The sequence below is a fragment of the Pongo pygmaeus genome, chromosome 1 (genome assembly GCF_028885625.2).
Source record: "Pongo pygmaeus isolate AG05252 chromosome 1, NHGRI_mPonPyg2-v2.0_pri, whole genome shotgun sequence".
NCBI lineage: Eukaryota > Metazoa > Chordata > Mammalia > Primates > Hominidae > Pongo > Pongo pygmaeus.
In genome coordinates, this window is record NC_072373.2 from 68,796,574 (window position 1) to 68,818,614 (window position 22,041).

Sequence of the window (22,041 nt, forward strand, 5' to 3'; positions counted from 1 at the left end):
GTGCCAAATTTTAATAGGACAACCTTTTCAGATTATTCCACTATTAATGGATCCACTTAAGTATTTTTAATTTACAACTTACTGATTGCAAACTAAGTGCAATTTTTTTAAAAGAGGTTTTAGGCAGCTATAATAGACACAGATCACTTTAACTGGTCAATTCTATTATTTGGCTAGTCTCTACGGAACACTCTATAGCAATCAGTTTAATGTATTTAGTTAAACCAGATAATTACAAATATCCTAACAGAAATGAGTAGGTGCATTGCCCTTTAATTTAAAAAAAATTTTTAATTTCCGGGCAGGAGAGGGATTTTTGGAGCCCTAAACTGTTGTCCATCTCCAAACTCTAATGAATCATTGATTGACCAGCACTATTTTACCAGTTGGAATGAATGATCAGAAATGGGCATAGTGCTTTTAGATCCAACATGTAACGGATGGATGTTACTCCATGCTGATTACTTCTTCAAGCCAGTACTTTTTTGATTGTGTAGGATCTTTGTCTCTTCATCTTTGAATTCAATTACTGGAAAATAAAAGGAGTTCATGTAGTTTTTGTCCAGGCTTGAGTCACCATGAGTAGTAGTTTAGGAAAAGAAAAAGACTCTAAAGAAAAAGATCCCAAAGTACCATCAGCCAAGGAAAGAGAAAAGGAGGCAAAAGCCTCTGGAGGTTTTGGGAAAGAGAGCAAAGAAAAAGAACCTAAGACCAAAGGGAAAGATGCCAAAGATGGAAAGAAGGACTCCAGTGCTGCCCAACCAGGGGTGGCATTTTCAGTTGACAATACGATTAAATGGCCAAACCCAGCACCTGGGACTAGAAAAAAATCCAGCAATGCAGAGGTGATTAAAGAGCTCAACAAATGCCGGGAAGAGAATTCCATGCGTTTGGACTTATCCAAGAGATCTATACACATATTGCCATCATCAATCAAAGAGTTGACTCAATTAACAGAACTTTATTTATACAGTAACAAATTGCAGTCCCTCCCAGCAGAGGTGGGATGTTTAGTAAATCTCATGACACTGGCTCTAAGTGAAAATTCACTTACCAGTTTGCCTGACTCTCTTGATAACTTGAAGAAGCTGCGGATGCTTGATTTACGGCATAATAAACTGAGAGAAATTCCTTCAGTGGTGTATAGGCTGGATTCTCTCACCACTCTTTACCTTCGCTTTAATCGTATAACTACTGTGGAAAAGGACATCAAAAACTTGTCAAAACTCAGCATGCTTAGCATTCGAGAGAACAAAATTAAACAACTACCTGCTGAAATTGGTGAATTATGTAACCTCATTACGCTGGATGTAGCTCACAATCAACTTGAACACCTTCCAAAGGAGATTGGAAACTGTACACAGATAACCAACCTTGACTTGCAGCACAATGAACTGCTAGACCTCCCAGATACTATAGGAAACCTGTCCAGTTTAAGTCGTCTTGGTCTGAGATATAACAGACTGTCAGCAATACCCAGATCATTAGCAAAATGCAGTGCACTTGAAGAATTAAATTTAGAGAACAATAACATTTCTACTTTACCAGAGAGTCTTTTATCAAGTCTTGTGAAACTGAATAGTATGACCTTAGCTAGAAATTGCTTCCAGTTATATCCAGTGGGTGGTCCATCTCAGTTTTCTACCATCTATTCCCTCAACATGGAACACAATTGAATAAATAAAATTCCATTTGGAATTTTCTCCAGAGCAAAAGTATTAAGTAAGCTGAATATGAAGGACAATCAGTTAACATCACTTCCCTTGGATTTTGGAACTTGGACCAGTATGGTAGAATTAAATTTAGCCACTAATCAGCTCACAAAGATCCCTGAGGATGTGTCTGGTCTCGTTTCTCTTGAGGTTCTTATCTTATCAAACAATCTTCTAAAGAAGCTTCCCCATGGTCTTGGAAACCTTAGGAAGTTAAGAGAGTTGGATCTAGAAGAGAACAAATTGGAATCCTTGCCAAATGAAATTGCATATCTTAAGGATTTACAGAAATTAGTCTTGACAAACAACCAGTTGACCACTCTTCCCAGAGGCATTGGTCACCTTACTAATCTCACACATCTGGGCCTTGGAGAGAACCTACTTACTCACCTTCCTGAAGAAATTGGTACACTGGAGAACCTAGAAGGACTGTATTTGAATGACAACCCCAACCTGCATAGCCTTCCCTTTGAGCTGGCACTCTGCAGCAAGCTTTCAATCATGAGTATTGAGAACTGTCCACTCAGTCACCTTCCACCTCAGATTGTTGCTGGGGGGCCTTCTTTCATCATTCAGTTCTTAAAGATGCAGGATCCATATCGTGCCATGGTCTGATATAAATCTGCTGGTCCCACACACTGTTCAAAAATAGACTGCCATTAATGTTTCTTATCTATGTCTGTATCTATTTATGTAGATATTGGTATATGGCAGGTTTATAAAAATTGCATTATGTATTTCTGCTAATAGAGGAATCATAGCCATTTAGAATTTTTTTTAAATTCTGTACAAAAGGCTTATATAAGTTTTCTTTGCTGAATTTGATGGATGTTTTTCTGTTGTGTAATCTGATATGCCGGTTTGCTTAAAACATTTGCCAACACATTATGAAGTTATTAAACTTAAGGGACAGAGGTAGTATAGTTAGATATACTTTCTCTTAGGAAAAATAATGGGCAAAAAATTTTGTTGCAAATTTTCACATATATTTTCCTCTTACCAATTGTTGTATCTTTATAGTATTGTAGGCCCTGAAAGTAGAATTTTTCTTTAACTTATTTTGAGATTTGAGATTTAAATTTTATGTATTGTTTACAGTCAGAGTAAATCACCAGATTTCTTTTGTTTGTTTTGATTTGCTCTGTTTTATTCAGTCAAGTCTAGAATCCTCTGCTAAAGAATTTGCATCAACTGGTGTAAACAGTGAAAGGTATTTGCTTGTTAAGAAAAAAAACTGGCAAAGTGAAAAGATACAGTCAAAAATCTAGAATTTCTTTAATTGTGCTTCTCTGACGAGTTGTGAAGCAAAATAGCTGAAGTGAGTCTTTGGGTAGGGGAAGGGTATTGAGACCTTTTCTAGTATGAATATTTTTTAAGTTTGGGGGAAGAGAAACTTGTAGTGAAGAGGAGTTTTTTCATTCCTGAAAGTTGCAGATCCACAAAAACTAACAGGATAATTGGGCAAATAAATAAACTACATATAAACACACACAATCTATATATGTATATACAATGCTATATAGATATGTATTTATTATATCATAAACTACAGTAGGTAACTTTAAGGATTTCTTCCTATCCTTGTACAATGACATGAATGTCTTTCTTTGAAAACTGCAATATATGTATGTTTCAAGGTTATTTAACAGTGTACTATGGTTTTATATCTTGACTTGCCTTGTACATCTTTCAATTCTGGAATATCTGTGTCTAAGCACAATATCTTCACACTGTGCTGTATTGCTGCTGAACTAAATGCACTTTTCCCCACATATGGGGCACTGGCTTCAAACAATTCAGTTCAGTATCATTACTTTTAATCTCATCTTTCCTTTCTTGGTAGTTGTTAATACAGTTATGGAAAAGAGGCACATTGCATAGAAGCCATTGGGGAGTTCCGTGGAAGTTCTGTAAGATGTGCGTGTACTATTTGATGTATTTTCTTTCGCTTCACTGCTTTCAATACTTAGCAGTATTGTTGGTCTAAGTCAATTTGATTATTGAGGAGTCTCAGAGCAAGGTGCGTTCTAGATGTCATCCTAAAAAACACTTCAGATATAATTAATCACTATTTTGTATAATTACATATTGCTGCTTGTGTTTTTTTTTTTTTCCATTTAGTTGGGCGTTGTGTTTTACACAAAACCATTTTTGAATTAAGGCTATGATACTAAGATAGAAATTTGGACTGTTGTTCTGCTTTTCCTGGCACTCAAATTCATGACTAGGTTTGAGGTCAAACCTATGTTCGTAATTAGAGATTTTATAAGGATCAACTGAGAAATGGAAGGCAGGTGAAGATATAAAACCCTAGAATGCTTAAATGTGCTGTAAAACTATTGTAGATGTCACTGGATTTTACCAAGTAATATCCTTTCTTTTTACCCGCCCCCCCCCCCCCCCATCTACTGTGGCTTTTCAGTTAAAATTTTGTTTATAAAAGTAATTTGTTTATTACAGCTCTACCTAAAAAAAAAAAAAAAAAAAAAATTTACTAGCCAGGTGCAGTGGCTCACACCTGTAATCCCAGCACTGTGGGAAGCCGAGGCAGGCAGATCACCTGAGGTCAGGAGTTTGAGAGCAGCCTGACCAGCATGGAGAAACCCTGTCTAAACTAAAAATACAAAATTACCTGGGCATAGTGGTGTATGCAAGTAGTCCCAGCTATTCGGGAGGCTGAGGCAGGAGAATCGCTTGAACCCGGGAGGCAGAGGTTGCGGTGAGCCGAGATTGCACCATTGCACTCCAGCCTGGGCAACAACAGCAAAACTCCATCTCAAAAAAAAGTAATAATAATAAAATAAAATAAATTTACCTTGAAATAATTATAGATTTGCAGGAAAGTGCAAAGATAACACAGAGAGGTTCCATGTACTGTTCACCAAGTTTCCTCCATGGTTATATCTTACATAATTATGGTACAATATCAAAACCAAGAAACTGATATGGTTCAATACATGTGTGTAGTTCTGTGCCATTTTATCACACATGTAGATCTGTATGACCACCACTGCAATTAGGATGCAGGACCATCCCATCACTACAAAGTGCTTTCTCATGCTACCCCTTTACAGTCTACTCATCCCCTCCCCTGAGCCATTCCTAACCCTGGCAGCCACTAATCTGTTTTTCATCTCTGTAATTTTGTCATTTTGAGAATGTTATATAAATGGAATTATATGGTAGGTGACCCTTTTGAGACTGGCATTTTTTACTCTGCACAATACCCTTGAGATTCATCCAAATTGTTGCGTGCATCAGTAGTTCATTCCTTCCTATTGCTGAGTAATATTCCATGGCATGGATGTACCATCATTTAACAGTTCACTTATCAAGGGACATTTTGATTGTTTCTGGTTTGAGTCTATTACAAATAAAGCTGCTATGAGTATTCGTATACAGATTTTTATGAGTACACAATTTTTCATTTCTCTAGGGTAAATGCCCAGGCATAAAATTGCTGGGTAAGTGTGTATCAAGTTTTTAAAGTAATGGCCAAACTAGTGGGTACAAAAAAACAAAGAATGAATAAGACTTACTACTTGATAACATAATATGGTGACTGTGTCAACAATAATGTAATTGTATATTTTTAAATAATCTGTTTTTGTTTTTGTTTTTGTTTTTGAGACGGAGTCTCATTCTGTCACCCAGGCTGGAGTGCAGTGGCGTGATCCCGGCTCACTGCAAGCTCCGCCTCCCAGGTTCACGCCATTCTCCTGCCTCAGCCTCCCGAGTAGATGGGACTACAGGCGCCCACCACCATGCCCGGCTAATTTTTTGTATTTTGTTTAGTAGAGACGGGGTTTCACCGTGTTAGCCAGGATGGTCTCGATCTCCTGACCTCGTGATCCGCCCGCCTCGGCCTCCCAAAGTGCTGGGATTACAGGCATGAGCCACTGTGCCCAGCCATATTTTTAAATAATCTAAAGAATGTAATTAGATTGTTTGTAATTTAAAGGATGAATGTTTGAGGAGATGAATACCCCATTCTCCGTGATGTGGTTATTTCACAGTGCATGCCTGTATCAATACATCTCATGTACCCTATAAATATATACACAAAAACTTTATAAAAAGAAATGGCCAAACTGTTTTGAGTTTTTCCACATCCTCACCAGCATTTGGTATTATCACTTTTTTTTTGTTACGAGACAAAGCTCTCTCTCTCCCTCTCCCTCCCCTACCCTCCACACCCTAAGCTAGAGTGCTGCCCCCCCAAAGGCACAGGCTAGAATGCTGTGGCACAAACAGCTCACTGTATCCTTGACTTCCTGGGCTCAAGTGATCTTCCAGCCTCAGCCTCCTGAGCAGCTGGGACTACAGGCAGGTTTCACCATGCCTAGCTAATTTTTTTTTTTTTTTAATTTTTTATAGAGTCAGAGTCTCACCGTGTTCCTTAGGCTGATTCTGAACTCCTGGACTCAAGTGATACTCCCACCTGAGCCTACCAAAGTGCAGGGATTGTAGGTGTGAGCCACCGCACCCAGCCTTCTTTTATTTTAGCTGTTCTTAGAGATCTGCAGTGATAGCTCATTGTGCTCTTAATTTGCATTTCCCTAATGACTAGTGATGTTGAACATTTATGTCAAGACATGAGGTTTATCATTGGTTTCAGGGTTTCTTTTGGCAAATCACTTTACTCACTCCAGCCTCAATTTTCTCATATGTTAAATGAGAAAATTGCCGGGCGCAGTGGCTCACGCCTGTAATCCCAGCACTTTGGGAGGCCCAGTTGGGTGGATCACAAGGTCAGGGGTTTGAGACCAGCCTGACCAACATGGCGAAACCCCGTCTCTACTAAAAATACAAAAATTAGCTGGGCGTAGTGGCAGATGCCTATAATCCCAGCTACTCAGGAGGCTGAGGCAGGAGAATTGCTTAAACCCGGGAGGCGGAGGTTGCGGTGAACCGAGATTGCGCCACTGCACTCCAGCCTGGGCGACAGAGCGAGACAACGTCTCAAAAAAAAAAAAAAATGAGAAAATTGAACTATATGACACTCAATGGGCCCTCCAGCTCCACAATTCTGTGTGCCCATAGATCTACCCTGGGTGAGTTGTTTTTGCAAGGTGAGGGAGCTTATACTTTTTCCTTTATGCACCAGCATCTCCATATACCAAGAATCGACAAGTAGTGAATCTTATCCATGGGTTTCATTGACATTTCCATGAAATGTGTGGTAACTTGCTTCATTTGGCCCTTTAGGCCTTGTTCAGCCTTTAAGTCACATCATCAAAGTCGGAGGAAAAAGATTCAAACTTTCATAAATTTATCAGGGCCTTTATTAATTTTTGATTCATTGCACAGATGTTTGAATTCCTTTGTTCCCAAGATTAAGTACAGAACATAGTGTCGGCGAAAAGAATCAAACTCTGTAAAATATTTGAAGAGATTTATTCTGAGCCAAATGTGAGTGAGTGACCATGGCCCGGGAGGTCCTGAGAACATGTGCCCAAGGTGGTCAGGGAGCAGCTTGGTTTTATATACTTGAGGGGGGCATGAGACATCAATGCATTTAAAAAATACATTGGTTTGGTCCAGAAAGACTGAAAAACTCAAAGTGGGGGCTTCCAGGCTATAGGTGAATTTAAACATTTTCTGGTTGACAATTGGTTGAGTTTGCCTAAATACCTGGGATAGATAGAAAGGGAATGTTCAGGTTAAGATAAAGATTGTGGAGACCAAAGTTCTTTTTAAGTCTTACAGTGGCTTAAAGACAATAGGAGACAAATGTTTCCTATTCAGATCTCAGTTAATCTCTTTAGGATTGGGAGGGTCTGGAAGAAAAAGATCTAGCTATGTTAATAGAGATTCTTTACAGATGCAAATTTCCCCTGACAAAGAACAGCTTTGCAGGGCCATTTCAAAATAAGGCAAAGAAACATGTTTTGAGGTTTAAAAAATATATATACTTAAATTAATATTAATATTTAAATTATATTAAAATTGATATATTTAAATTAATATTAAATATATTACATATCATATATATCTATTTTTTTGAGATGGAGTCTCACTCTGTCACCCAGGCTGGAGTGCAGTGGCGTGATCTCGGCTCATTGCAACCTCTGCCCCCTCTGGGTTCAAGTGATTCTCCTGCCTCAGCCTCCCGAGTAGCTGGGATTACGGGTGACTGCCACCGCGCCCATCTAATTTTTGTGGGTTTTTTTTTTTTTGAGACGGAGTCTTCCTCTGTAGCCCAGGCTAGAGTGCAGTGACGCGATCTTGGCTCACTGCAACCTCTGCCTCCTGGGTCCCGGTTCAAGCAATTCTCCTGCCTCAGCCTCCTGAGTAGCTGGGATTACAGGCACACACCACTATGCTCAGCTAATTTTTGTATTTTTAGTAGAGGCGGGGTTTCACCATGTTGGCCAGGGTGGTCTTGAACTCCTGACCTTGTGATCCGCCTGCCTCGGCCTCCCAAAGTGTTGGAATTACAGGCATGAGCCACCACGCCTGGCCAGGTTAAAATATTTTGAGTTTCTTCTTTGTCTGGTAATGTTATGTCAGAGTCAAGTAGGAAAATAAATCATGATATGTAGGGTTAAATAAAACCCATCTGATGAGAATTTATGATTTGTAGAGCATGACTCCCCAGACCCCTTAGATAGGAATTTGGGCAAGATAAAAAAATCAGAGTTTAGTCCTCAATAGTTTTAAGTGGATGACACCTCACAGTTTTGGTCAGGCATTGATGGAGTGGGCCTACTGTGTGCAGATAGGACAGTGCCCAGACTCAAGACACTGTCTTGAGTCTGAATCATGCCTCTGCCACTTATTAACTATATAACCTTGTCAAGAAATACAATTTATCTGAACTTCAACAAAATAATAATAATACCTGCTGCCAACGTTGTTATAAGGAATAGAAGTAATATATGTGAAGTACCCAGTGCATAGTAAGCACTCATAAATGGTGGCTGTGATTATATGGGACATGGGGAGTAGTCCCTGGAGAGCACATAGAGGAAGACACATCCCAGATGCCATTTCTTTGCAGTATGCTTGCACACACACATCTCCTTTAATCCCCACGTTGACACTGGAAGACAGGTATTGACTAGCCCCAGGTTTTATAAAACTGAGGCTCAGAGAAGTTAAACAACTTAAGATCACCCTGATACTAAGTGAAGGACATAGAATTCACATTGTGCCCTTAAGGGGTTTATAGTCCAGCCAGGGAGATAAGCTGTGCAGAAACAGATAAATACCAACACAGAATAGCTAAGTGTCAGTTGAGTGGCAGAGCTGAAAAGCACTTAGGAGTTTAGTAAGGGAATTATTTCTCTGAGGATAGGCTATCAGGAAGACAAAAGGAAACTAGAGGATTAGAAGTTCCTCTGTCTCACTGAACATCTCTGAGTTCCTTGCTGTCGCCATCACAACTGCCTATGGGTCCTCTTAGCCCAGCCCAGCGGCTGCAGGGAAGGAGGGAGTGCTGAGCCCTTCATCCTCCCCATGTCCTTTGTTTCATGGCATATTATGCATAGGCCCTCCCATCTCACTTGAAAGTTTTATTCAACCTGTGTCTTCAGTATTACTATGAAAGCTCACTGTCAGAGTTGTATTTCTTTCTTTCTTTTTTTTTTTTTGAGACAGAGTTTTGCTCTTGTCGCCCAGGCTGGAGCGCAATGGTGCAATCTTGGCTCACTGCAACCTCTGCCTCCCAGGTTCAAGCGATTCTCCTGCCTCACCCTCCCAAGTAGCTGGGATTATAGGCACCAGCAACCACACCCAGCTAATTTTTTTGTATTTTTAGTAGAGACGGGGTTTCACCATGTTGCCCAGGCTGGTCTCAAACTCCTGACCTCAAGTGATCCGCCCACCTCGGCCTCCCAAAGTGCTGGGATTACAGGTGTGAGCTACCGTGCCCCCAGCCAGAGTTGTATTTCTTCTGTTAGCAGAAAACCCAGAGACTGTTTTATAGAAATACATTCTAGATTACAATCTCTAAAATTATTTTCTGTGACGTGAGCTTGATTTTTCTATAAGCATATGTCTGGGCCATTTTTGTACTTGCTAATTTTCAGAACATCATTGCGCTGTGTTGCCTACAGAGTCTGGCTTGTAGGAGCAGCAGTTCATTTTGTCAATATGCATATGTACTGAGTGCCTACTATGTGCCAGGCACTGAAGTGTCAGGCCTTATGGCGCATACATTTCATGAATGGTTGATTAACTAATGAAGGCCATAAGAATTTGATTTAAATATCAATATTTGTGGCAGATTATTAATAAGAAACTGGGGTGAAAAAACTCTGCGGCTTGAATGAAAATATGGTGTATACCATGCCACACAGAAAAAACGAATAATTCCTTGTGGCTGGGGGCAGTCTCTAAAAATGTCATAATTAGGCCCAGAAACATGTCATCTTGTAGACTAATTTCAAGTCTGTGAAGCTGCACTAGTTTACAGATCTTTGAAATTTGATCTCAATTTCTGTTGCAAAGACCTAAATTGGATTAGAACAGCTTGCCTGTCTTCTTCAGAGATCCTCAGGGACCAATGACCATTCAGTCTTTTAACAGTAAGGTGAAAGGCAGCCCATGTGCTCAGCCTTGGTGGGTTACATCTGGTTTGGCAACTTCCTGTTGTGTGTAACACAGGAACTGTGCATTCGTAGCTGTTTCGTGAGTAATATGCAGAGTGCATGTGTTGGGTATTTTAAGGTACGTGAGAGGGTTGTTTCAGCAGCTGATGGGATGCCAAATGTTTGACTTTTTATTATTCCAGCCCTTCAGATTTCCCCAGAATTGTCACCTTCTAGAGCGTGTGTCTTGCCAGTGTGTTCCAGGAATTCTCTATTTATGCCACTGTGATGTGGCTCAGAAAACAACAGAGCTTTCAGTTAGTTCAGGTAACCTTAGAATCTGCGCTGATGCCTCAGAAAGGAAGAAAGGCCAGGATGGCTTCGGCTTGGGTGGCAGTCTTATTTCTCCCTTGGTTTCACTTCCTTATTTTCGTGGCTTCCCATTTCATCCTGTAACCTCCTCTCAGAGGCTGTTTCCCCCCTTCCTACCTGCTTCCCACCCCCAGGTTGTTTCCCCGGTTGTTCCCACTCTCTAGCCCATTTGTGTCCTCAGAGGTCTGGCCGCTGCCACTGCACCTGCCTCAGACCCAGTGTCACCTCGCCAGGGCTTCAGCCAGCCTGACCTTCCAGCTGCCACCCAGCAGCTCAGCTCAGCAACTCAGAACCTTCTGGCCCAGACCTTCATACCCAACTCCCGCCCAGGCGCAAATGCAGTAGCCTCTGCTGGTGCAGCCAACACGGAGTGGGGGCAAGGGGGAGAGGAAAAGCAACAGCTCAGGGTGTGGTAAGAGTGCTCAGGGTGTTTCTCAGCTCAGGGCATTGGTAAGAGTGGGCGGAATTTGCATGTTAAGAACTTTCATTAACCAAATACCCAAATGGTGACAGAAAAGCAAATTCGAACTAGTTACATTTCTGGAAGGTTTCAGATATTTGGGCCCCCAAGATGGCTGAGAACTCATTTCTCAGCACCTCTTCTCATAGCCTTCAAGAAAAACAGTACCTCCCGTAAGAACCTCTGAATTCTATCTTTGTCTTTAATATGTATGTGTTGGGTGGGGTGGGGGTATTGATGGAATGTTTCAGATCACTAATCTCACAGACAATGCAATGACAAGATAAAGTTTATTAGATGGAGAATGTTAATACAGCTGAAACCTTTGAAGAATTCAGACCAGTCCTCAAACCATTCATCCCGAGTACCTGGAATGTTATATGAGCTTGAGTGGGATATTTCCCCTCTATGACTTCAGCTGTAAGATGACACTGTTCTTTTGTACCAGTACATGAAGACTAGCTAATTAAAATACTGTACTAGTTCATTCAAAAAGTATTTACTGAGTTGCTACTACGTACAAGGCATCATCCAAACAGACTGTGCAGTATTACATAAAATTTTAAAAATAGATTTCCATAAATAAACACCATGATAGGATTATGTAACATCTTTCAGGGAATTTTAACCGTTTGGATATACTACACAGTGGTTCTGGTTCTACCAGTCTAAATGAATTGACTTGTTTTTTTTTCCACCATCACTCCTCCCTTTCAATTCAATTCATTCATTCTGGTGTGCAGCCCATTTCTATTTTCTAATGATATGACCAGACCCACCATGTAAGCTTGTGCCCCGCACAAGGATAGATATCTGACTGGGGAACAAATGGGACCAAAATCCACTTTGTGTTCTGCTGGCCAAGCCGGGTGACCTGGCCTGGGCTGGCGTCCTCCCAGAAGAAGGGTTCATTTTTCCAGTTTGCACACATGTGCTATTTGTGGGTTAGCTGAGGCCCTGCTCATGTCTTTGATTGGTTCACAAACCAGAAACAGAACAAATGGCCATCATTTGATTACAAATGTAATCAAACTAGATTTACAACCAAGGCACACTGAGTGGCATTATGGGTTTTATCCTGCTGCATGGCAACCCGCTCATGCACGGGCTGTGCTCAGTGTCCTTTTTCCTCAGCCATGCCAGCCATGGGGAAGCAGGAGGGGAGCTTGTTGGAGAAGGCGGCCTCAGTGAGAGCCTTGGTGCATTCCCCTGAAGCCACAGTTTGGGGCTTCTCCCTCAGCAGGGGTCTCCACAGTCTGAGTGTTTCCAGAAACCTTATATCCAGGGGACCCCAAATCTTATGTCCGGACCCCAGGGTCTGAACTCATATTTAAGTACTGAAAGGCATCAGCATCTCCCCTGTGGCTGAACTTGACCTTCTTACTGAGAACCAGCCAGGCAGGCATCAGAAGCCTCAGGCTCCAGAGGAGAAGCTGGTGTGCAAATAGATCAGGAGCAAGTGCTTTCACCATCAGGGATGAAAGTTGAAGGCCAAGAACACTTCCTTGTCCTGTGGTGCAGGGGTTGGGATGGAGGGGTGAGTCTTATAAATGGAAGAGAACTAAGTGTTGTGATTTAAAGGAAGAACATTTGCCCCCTGCCCCCAAATGCTCTCAAACCCTCCAAAATTCCACAGATTTCCTTGGTTTAACTCCTCTCACAGAGGTAAGCTAAGGAAGTCAGTCTCACTGTAGTTGCGGTGAATTCATTTAATGATCTTGGTTTCCTAACTGCTAGATAATCCAGTGGAGCCAAAAAATTTTGGTGGATTGAGGGAACCTACAGAGGTTGGGTAGAGATGTGTTAGGAGTTGAATTGTTTCCCCCCAAAAAAATTCATGTTGAAGTTATAACCCCTAGTACCTCAAAATGTGGCCTTCTTTGGAAATAGGGTTGTTGCAGATGTAATTTGGGAAGGTGAAGTCATCCTGCAGTAGGAGGGTGGGTCCCTAATCCAGTATGACTGATGGCCTCATGAAAAAAGGAAATTTGGACATAAAGCCATGCATGCAGGGAGAACACCAAATGAAGACTAGAGTTACGCAGCCAGAAGGCAAGGAACAACCAGAAGATAGGAGGGAAGCCTGGAACAGATCCTTTCCCAGTCCCTTTAGAGGGAGCATGGTTCTGCCAACACTTCATTTTGAACTTCTGGCCTCCAGAACTGTGAGACAATAAATTTCTGTTATTCCAAGCCACCCAGTTTTTGTGGTACTTTTAAACAACTACCCTTGGGAACCAGTACAAGGTAGAATGGGGAGACGATGGAGAGCATGACATTGTGACATGTTGCATCTTTCCCAAAATGGCCACAATGATATCTCCCAACTACATGCTCTTCTTACAATGTAACTCTGACAATCTTCCTATTGAGTGTTGGGTTCTATACACCCTCTTTTTGAATCTGAGCAGGATTTTATGACTTCCTTGACCAGTGAGAGTATCACAAGAATGACACTTTGTGACTTCCAAGATTAGATTATATAAATGCTGTGCACTTTGACTGTGATCTCTTGGGATACTCACTCTGAGGGAAGCTAGCTGCCATGTAAGCAGTGACTGCCCTGAGGCCACCATGTTGTGAGGAAGCCCAACCCACACAGACAGATTACATGGAGAGTTCCTGAGACTACATGGAGGAGATGTAGGAGATGCCTGGCCACCACCCCTGGCTGCCCCACTTCTGTTCCAGCCACCACTTGCCTCCAGCTCCATGAGAAGCCAGAACTGCCTACCCAAGCCATACCCAAATTCCTGACCCATAGAAACTATGAAAGAAAATAAAATGGGTATTGTTTTAAACCAATAGGTTTTGGGTTTTGTTACACAGTCTGTGGGGTTTGGGGCAACCAGAAGCTAGAAGGACATTGGAGAAAGGGAGACCAGAGTGAAAAGGAGATGCAGAGATGTTATAGAGACATAAAATGCTCAAAGATGGCAATTTCCAAAGAAAGAGAGGGGAAGGCAGCTCAGGCAGTGGAATCATCAACCTCTAAAAAGCACAATGCACTGAATGTCCTGAAGCTATTGGGGAAAAAAAAAAAGATGAAAAGGGCAATGCAGTTAAGTGGGAAACACCTGGGCTGGGAGATGCCTGTGCTCCTTCCTAGCTCTGCTGCCCACAGCACATGGCTATGGGCAAAGCCCCCTGTCCTCCTTGGAGAACATTCTGTGAACTAATACACTGTGTGTGAGAAAATAGCAAACTCCAGAAAGCAGGTGCTAACAAGCAAGAATGTGTCCCCTTGCACCAATTCTGGGGTCATCAAGCACTCTACAGACTGTGATTTAGTTGTTCTTATGTAGATTTTCCTGCTGGAAGGTGTACTGACCAGCTGAGACAAATATCTGACCCACTCAGCAATTGTGTTTCTCATAGTAAATTAATACATTGGCACTCCACTTTATATATCCATCTGATCACTTTGTGGGGACACTAGACCTGCATATGTGAGGACAAAGACCCCAGACAGTGGTGATCAAAATAAGGTGTGACTGCTCTGTGTGACTCTGGCAGAAAATGATCAGCTGGCCTCCCTAGTGGACAACTGTTCCTCATAGCTACAAGTGCAAAAACATCTTCTCTCAGGCCAAAAAAAGAAGAGGAGAAACCAAGTCATTCCTCAAAAATAAGGAAAGGATCACAACTTGGAAATCATGGGAGTAACAGGAGAGAGGAAAGGAGGACCGGCCCCTGATGGGAGAGCTCAGAAACCCTCGATGGAGTCTTGTTGGATTTTTCACCCTGCTCTTTAAACTGCTTTCTCTCCCTTAAATGTACATCGAAAACATCTGCCATTTAAATATGCCACATCTTGGTCTATATGCACATCAAAAACAAAAACAAAAAAAACAAAAACAGGTAATAAATATAGTGGAGTTAAAAAAAAAAAAAACAGAGTTGAACAGGTTTCTCATCTAGTGTTCTTGATCCAAAATATTCAGTAAATTCAAAGCCAAAACATAATTGTGGCAATAGCACAGTTATTTGTCTTTAATGTTTAGATCATGGTATCAAATATTTCATAGGTTATGATTACTGAGCATCTGTACTCAACAACCATGAAGTAATGAAGCAATAACAAGGCTAAAACAATTAAGAAGTAATATAATCTTGAACCATCTATGGTAAAATGAAGGTTGCAGAATTTGAGGTATTATTTACTTATTTTATTTTTATTTTTTTGAGATGGAGTTTCACTCTTGTTGCCCAGACTGGAGTGCAATGGCACGATCTTGGCTCACTGCAACCTCTGCCTCCTGGGTTCAAGTGATTCTTCTACCTCAGACTCCCGAGTAGCGGGATTATAGGCATGCGCCACCATCCCCGGCTAATTTTGTATTTTTAGTAGAGACAGGGTTTCTCCATGTTGGTCAGGTTGGTCTCAAACTCCCGACCTCAGGTGATCCGCCCACCTCGGCCTCCCAAAGTGCTGGGATTATAGGCATGAGCCACCATGCCCGGCAGTATTTTTTTTTAATCATCTCTTTATGATTCTTTTAATATTATAAAATCCCCCAGGAAGAAACATAAATGCTGCAAGTGCATAACAGAATGTTTTGTCATCACATCCTTGTCCTTGCCTCCTCTTCTTCATCCATTTGGACATATTATGTGTTAGGTGTAGGGCAAGGCCTTGGGAACACAAAGAGGCTTTTTATCTTTTGATGAGCATATCCTGCAGTTGCAGAATCAAAAGGCATTTACATAGATACATTATCACCTGTGTCTATGTAAATATGTACCTTTTCACTTTAAATGCCCATCCAAAAATATATGACATCCTAACTATTCTGATTGTAAGAAGAAACCATTCCAGAAATAAACTTGCCTACATTCTCTTCACAGTGCAACACTGCTTAAAAGATGGCATGGAAATTGCCCGTGGCAACTCTAAAAACAAAATAAACACAACTGTGCTTCTACACAACTCAACAGGCACCAGAAAAGAGAGATGTACAGTGGTAGCTTCATATATGGAATTACCTGGGACAGTGGAGCAAGGAGGAAGCCTGGCAGGTGAGCTCTTAGAGGCCTGGCACACTGAGGGTATCTTTCTTTTTTTTTTGGAGACAGAGTCTTGCTCTGTTGCCCAGACTGGAGTGCAGTGGTGTGATCTCGGCTCACTACCACCTCTGCCTTCTAGATTCAAGTGATTCTCCTGCCTTAGCCTCCCAAGTAGCTGGGACTATAGGCACATGCCACCATGCCCGGCTAATTTTTTGTATTTTAGTAGAGACAGGGTTTCACCGTGTTGCCCAGGCTGGTCTTGAACTCCTGAGCTCAGGGAATCCGCCTGCCTTGGCCTCCCAAAGTGATAGGATTACAGGCGTGAGCCTGTAATCTCACCCTTTTTGTCTTTTGTGGGAAATTAAGAGAAATAATTATCAGACATATCACCTCCAGTGGAACTACAGAGACCTGGACCCAGCTGCACTATTTTAATGTAAAAATAACAGTAAGGCCAGGTGCAGTGGCTCACGCCTGTAATCCCAACACTTTGAGAGGCTGAAGGTATCTTTATCTGAGGCTGTAATGATTAAAGCCAAAGGTCAAATGTCACAGTCAAGGTCAAGGGAGAGCAGAGGTCAAACCTGAGGTGCAGGACAAAAGCCACTTGTCAAAGTTCGGGTCACTGAAGTAAGCATTAGGGCTCAGGTGCAGAGTCAAACGGGGTCAGAGAAGTAGGACTGAGGAATGTGTGACTGGCAGCCCCAGGGCAAGTAGCTCCACGTGGCAGGGCAGGAGGTGAGTCAGGTGAGGCCTCAGGGGCTGGGGAGAGTAAGGAACATTAAGGGGATGTTCATCCTCACCACAGGCTTCTATTGATTCCCAGTGCATATGTATGAAGACAGCCTATGTAGGAAGGCAAGTCATGCCCAGCTACCATGAGCCAGCATGGGAAAGGCAGAAATGAGAACTGAGCCCTCTCCTGACACCAAACATACTGTTATTATTATTATTATTATTTTGAGACAGAGTCTCACTCTGTCACCAGGCTAGAGTGCAGTGGCATGATCTCGGCTCACTGCAATCTCTGCCTCCCAGGTTCAAGCAATTCCCCTGCCTCGGCCTCCCGAGTAGCTGGGACTACAGGCACGCAACACCATGCCCAGCTAATTTTTTGTATTTTAGTAGAGACGGGGTTTCACCATGTTGGCCAGGATGGTCTCAATCTCCTGACCTCGTGATCTGCCCACCTTGGCCTCTCAAAGTGTTGGGATTACAGGCGTGAGCCACTGCACCTGGCCATACTGTTATTTTTACATTAAAATAGTGCAGCTGGGTCCAGGTCTCTGTAGTTCCACTGGAGGTGATGATATGTCTGATAATTATTTCTCTTAATTTCCCACAAAAGACAAAAAGGGTGAGACTACCTCCACAGAGCCAACCGGGCAGATTACCAAGATTCCAAGCTCCCAGGTAGGGTTGCTGCAAACAGCAGGGGACTTTGGCTTTCTCTCAGGCCAGAAAATGTATAAAAATAATCAGTCCATTCCCAGGCCATTGTAGAAACCTGCCGGCTACTCTCATGGGGTGATCCAATCCTACCTGTAGGGTCATAGTCATGGCACCCATGATATTCAAAGCACTTGTACAATAAATGTTCCCATGAAAGAAGATGAATGAGAAAGGCCATTTTATGAAATATTGAGGTTCCCTTCACATGGTGTTCAAGTGGAGGCTGGAGGCTCAAGTCCAAGGCATTGCAGAAGACAGTTCCTGCTCCGGATGAAAAGATTCCTTCCTGCTCTGAGAATCTCCAACTAGTCGCAAATCATCATTGACAAATGGAATGTAGGGAAGTGTTGTGTCATGAGACAAGCTGTATTTAAAGTCAACTGTGGGGAGGCGAGCCAAGACGGCCAAATAGGAACAGCTCCAGTCTACAGCTCCCAGCGTGAGCGACACAGAAGACGGGTGATTTCTGCATTTCCATCTGAGGTACTGGGTTCATCTCACTAGGGAGTGCCAGACAGTGGGTGCAGGACAGTGGGTGCAACGCACCATGTGCGAGCCGAAGCAGGGCGAGGCATTGCCTCACTCGGGAAGTGCAAGGGGTCAGGGAGTTGCCTTTCCTAGTCAAAGAAAGGGGTGACAGACAGCACCTGGAAAATTGGGTCACTCCGACCCTAATACTGCGTTTTTCCAACGGGCTTAAAAAACAGCGCACCAGGAGATTATATCCCGCACCTAGCTGGAGGGTCCTATGCCCACGGAGTCTCGCTGATTGCCAGCACAGCAGTCTGAGATCAAACTGCAAGGTGGCAGCGAGGCTGGGGGAGGGGCGCCCGCCATTGCCCAGGCTTGCTTAGATAAACAAAGCAGCCGGGAAGCTCGAACTGGGTGGAGCCCACCACAGCTCAAGGAGGCCTGCCTGCCTCTGTAGGCTCCACCTTTGAGGGCAGGGCACAGACAAACAAAAAGACAGCAGTAACCTTTGCAGACTTAAATGTCGCTGTCTGACAGCTTTGAAGAGAGCAGTGGTTCTCCCAGCATGCAGCTGGAGATCTGAGAATGGGCAGACTGCCTCCTCAAGTGGGTCCCTGACCCCTGACCCCCGAGCAGCCTAACTGGGAGGCACCCCCCAGTAGGGGCAGACTGACACCTCACATGGCCGGGTACTCCTCTGAGACAAAACTTCCAGAGGAACGATCAGACAGCAGCATTCGCGGTTCACAAAAATCCGCTGTTCTGCAGCCACTGCTGCTGATACCCAGGCAAACAGGGTCTGGAGTGGACCTCTAGCAAACTCCAACAGACCTGCAGCTGAGGGTCCTGTCTGTTAGAAGGAAAACTAACAAACAGAAAGGACATCCACACCAAAAACCCATCTGTACATCACCATCATCAAAGACCAAAAGTAGATAAAACCACAAAGATGGGGAAAAGACAGAGCAGAAAAACTGGAAACTCTAAAAAGCAGAGCACTTCTCCTCCTCCAAAGGAACGCAGTTCCTCACCAGCAACGGAACAAAGCTGGACGCAGAATGACTTTGACGAGTTGAGAGAAGAAGGCTTCAGACGATCAAACTACTCCAAGCTACAGGAGGAAATTCAAACCAAAGGCAAAGAAGTTAAAAACTTTGAAAAAACTTTAGACGAATGTATAACTAGAATAACCAATACAGAGAAGTGCTTAAAGGAGCTGATGGAGCTGAAAGCCAAGGCTCGACAAATACGTGAAGAATGCAGAAGCCTCAGGAGCTGATGCGATCAACTGGAAGAAAGGGTATCAGTGATGGAAGATGAAATGAATGAAATGAAGCGAGAAGGGAAGTTTAGAGAAAAAAGAATAAAAAGAAACGAACAAAGCCTCCAAGAAATATGGGACTATGTGAAAAGACCTAATCTACGTCTGATTGGTGTACCCGAAAGTGACGGGGAGAATGGAACCAAGTTGGAAAACACTCTGCAAGATATTATCCAGGAGAACTTCCCCAGTCTAGCAAGGCAGGCCAACATTCAGATTCAGGAAATACAGAGAACGCCACAAAGATACTCCTCGAGAAAAGCAACTCCAAGACACATAATTGTCAGATTCACCAAAGTTGAAATGAAGGAAAAAATGTTAAGGGCAGCCAGAGAGAAAGGTCGGGTTACCCACAAAAGGAAGCCCATCAGACTAACAGCGGATCTCTTGGCAGAAACTCTACAAGCCAGAAGAGAGTGGGGGCCAATATTCAACATTCTTAAAGAAAAGAATTTTCAACCCAGAATTTCATATCCAGCCAAACTAAGCTGCATAAGTGAAGGAGAAATAAAATACTTTACAGACAAGCAAATGCTGAGAGATTTTGTCACCACTAGGCCTGCCCTAAAAGAGCTCCTGAAGGAAGCACTAAACATGGAAAGGAACAACCGGTACCAGCTGCTGCAAAATCATGCCAAATTGTAAAGACCATCGAGGCTAGCAAGACACTGCATCAACTAACGAGCAAAATAACCAGCTAACATCATAATGACAGGATCAGATTCACACATAACAATATTAACTTTAAATGTAAATGGACTAAATGCTCCAATTAAAAGACACAGACTGGCAAATTGGATGAAGAGTCAAGACCCATCAGTGTGCTGTATTCAGGAAACCCATCTCACGTGCAGAGACACACATAGGCTCAAAATAAAAGGATGGAGGAAGATCTACCAAGCAAATGGAAAACAAAAAAAGGCAGGGGTTGCAATCCTAGTCTCTGATAAAACAGACTTTAAACCAACAAAGATCAAAAGAGACAAAGAAGGCCATTACATAATGGTAAAGGGATCAATTCAACAAGAAGAGCTAACTATCCTAAATATATATGCACCCAATACAGGAGCACCCAGATTCATAAAGCAAGTCCTGAGTGACCTACAAAGAGACTTAGACTCCCGCACATTAATAATGGGAGACTTTAACACCCCACTGTCAACATAAGACAGATCAACGAGACAGAAGGTTAACAAGGATACCCAGGAATTGAACTCAGCTCTGCACCAAGCAGACCTAATAGACATCTACAGAACTCTCCACCCCAAATCAACAGAATATACATTTTTTTCAGCACCACACCACACCTACTCCAAAATTGACCACATAGTTGGAAGTAAAGCTCTCTTCAGCAAATGTAAAAGAACAGAAATTATAATAAACTGTCTCTCAGACCACAGTGCAGTCAAACTAGAACTCAGGATTAAGAAACTCACTCAAAACCGCTCAACTACATGGAAACTGAACAACCTGCTCCTGAATGACTACTGGGTACATAACGAAATGAAGGCAGAAATAAAGATGTTCTTTGAAACCAATGAGAACAAAGACACAACATACCAGAATCTCTGGGACACATTCAAAGCAGTGTGTAGAGGGAAATTTATAGCACTAAATGCCCACAAGAGAAAGCAGGAAAGATCCAAAATTGACACCCTAACATCACAATTAAAAGAACTAGAAAAGCAAGAGCAAACACATTCAAAAGCTAGCAGAAGGCAAGAAATAACTAAAATCAGAGCAGAACTGAAGGAAATAGAGACACAAAAAACACTTCAAAAAATTAATGAATCCAGGAGCTGGTTTTTTGAAAGGATCAACAAAATTGATAGATTGCTAGCAAGACTAATAAAGAAGAAAAGAGAGAAGAACCAAATAGATGCAATAAAAAATGATAAAGGGGATATCACCACCGATCCCACAGAAATACAAACTACCATCAGAGAATACTACAAACACCTCTACGCAAATAAACTAGAAAATCTAGCAGAAATGGATAAATTCCTCAACACATACACCCTCCCAAGACTAAACCAGGAGGAAGTTGAATCTCTGACTAGACCAATAACAGGATCTGAAATTGTGGCAATAATCAATAGCTTACCAACCAAAAAGAGTCCAGGACCAGATGGATTCACAGCCGAATTCTACCAGAGGTACAAGGAGGAACTGGTACCATTCCTTCTGAAACTATTCCAATCAATAGAAAAAGAGGGAATCCTCCCTAACTCATTTTATGAGGCCAGCATCATCCTGATACCAAAGCCTGGCAGAGACACAACCAAAAAAGAGAATTTTAGACCAATATCCTTGATGAACACTGATGCAAAAATCCTCAATAAAATACTGGCAAACTGAATCCAGCAGCACATCAAAAAGCTTATCCACCATGATCAAGTGGGCTTCACCCCTGGGATGCAAGGCTGGTTCAATATACGCAAATCAATAAATGTAATCCAGCATATAAACAGAACCAAAGACAAAAACCACATGATTATCTCAATAGATGCAGAAAAGGCCTTTGACAAAATTCAACAACCCTTCATGCTAAAAACTCTCAATAAATTAGGTATTGATGGGACGTATCTCAAAATAATAAGAGCTATCTATGACAGATCCACAGCCAATATCATACTGAATGGGTAAAAACTGGAAGCATTCCCTTTGAAAACTGGCACAAGACAGGGATGCCCTCTCTCACCACTCCTA

At 42.3% G+C, this 22,041-nt stretch overlaps 1 protein-coding gene across 1 annotated transcript; it reads left to right on the top strand.

Annotated features, from left to right (window-relative positions):
• The first annotated feature begins 331 nt into the window (after positions 1-331).
• LOC129016907 (leucine-rich repeat protein SHOC-2-like) lies at positions 332-4,175 on the top strand. The gene has a single exon (XM_054456708.2). It carries the CDS (start codon positions 579-581, stop codon positions 1,674-1,676), a length of 1,098 nt encoding a protein of 365 aa, XP_054312683.1. The 5' UTR covers positions 332-578; the 3' UTR covers positions 1,677-4,175.
• The last annotated feature ends 17,866 nt before the right edge of the window (positions 4,176-22,041 follow it).

Coding starts and splice junctions, on each gene's coding strand:
- LOC129016907 (XM_054456708.2), top strand. CDS start 579: ATGAGTAGTAGTTTAGGAAAAGAAAAAGACTCTAAAGAAAAAGATCCC.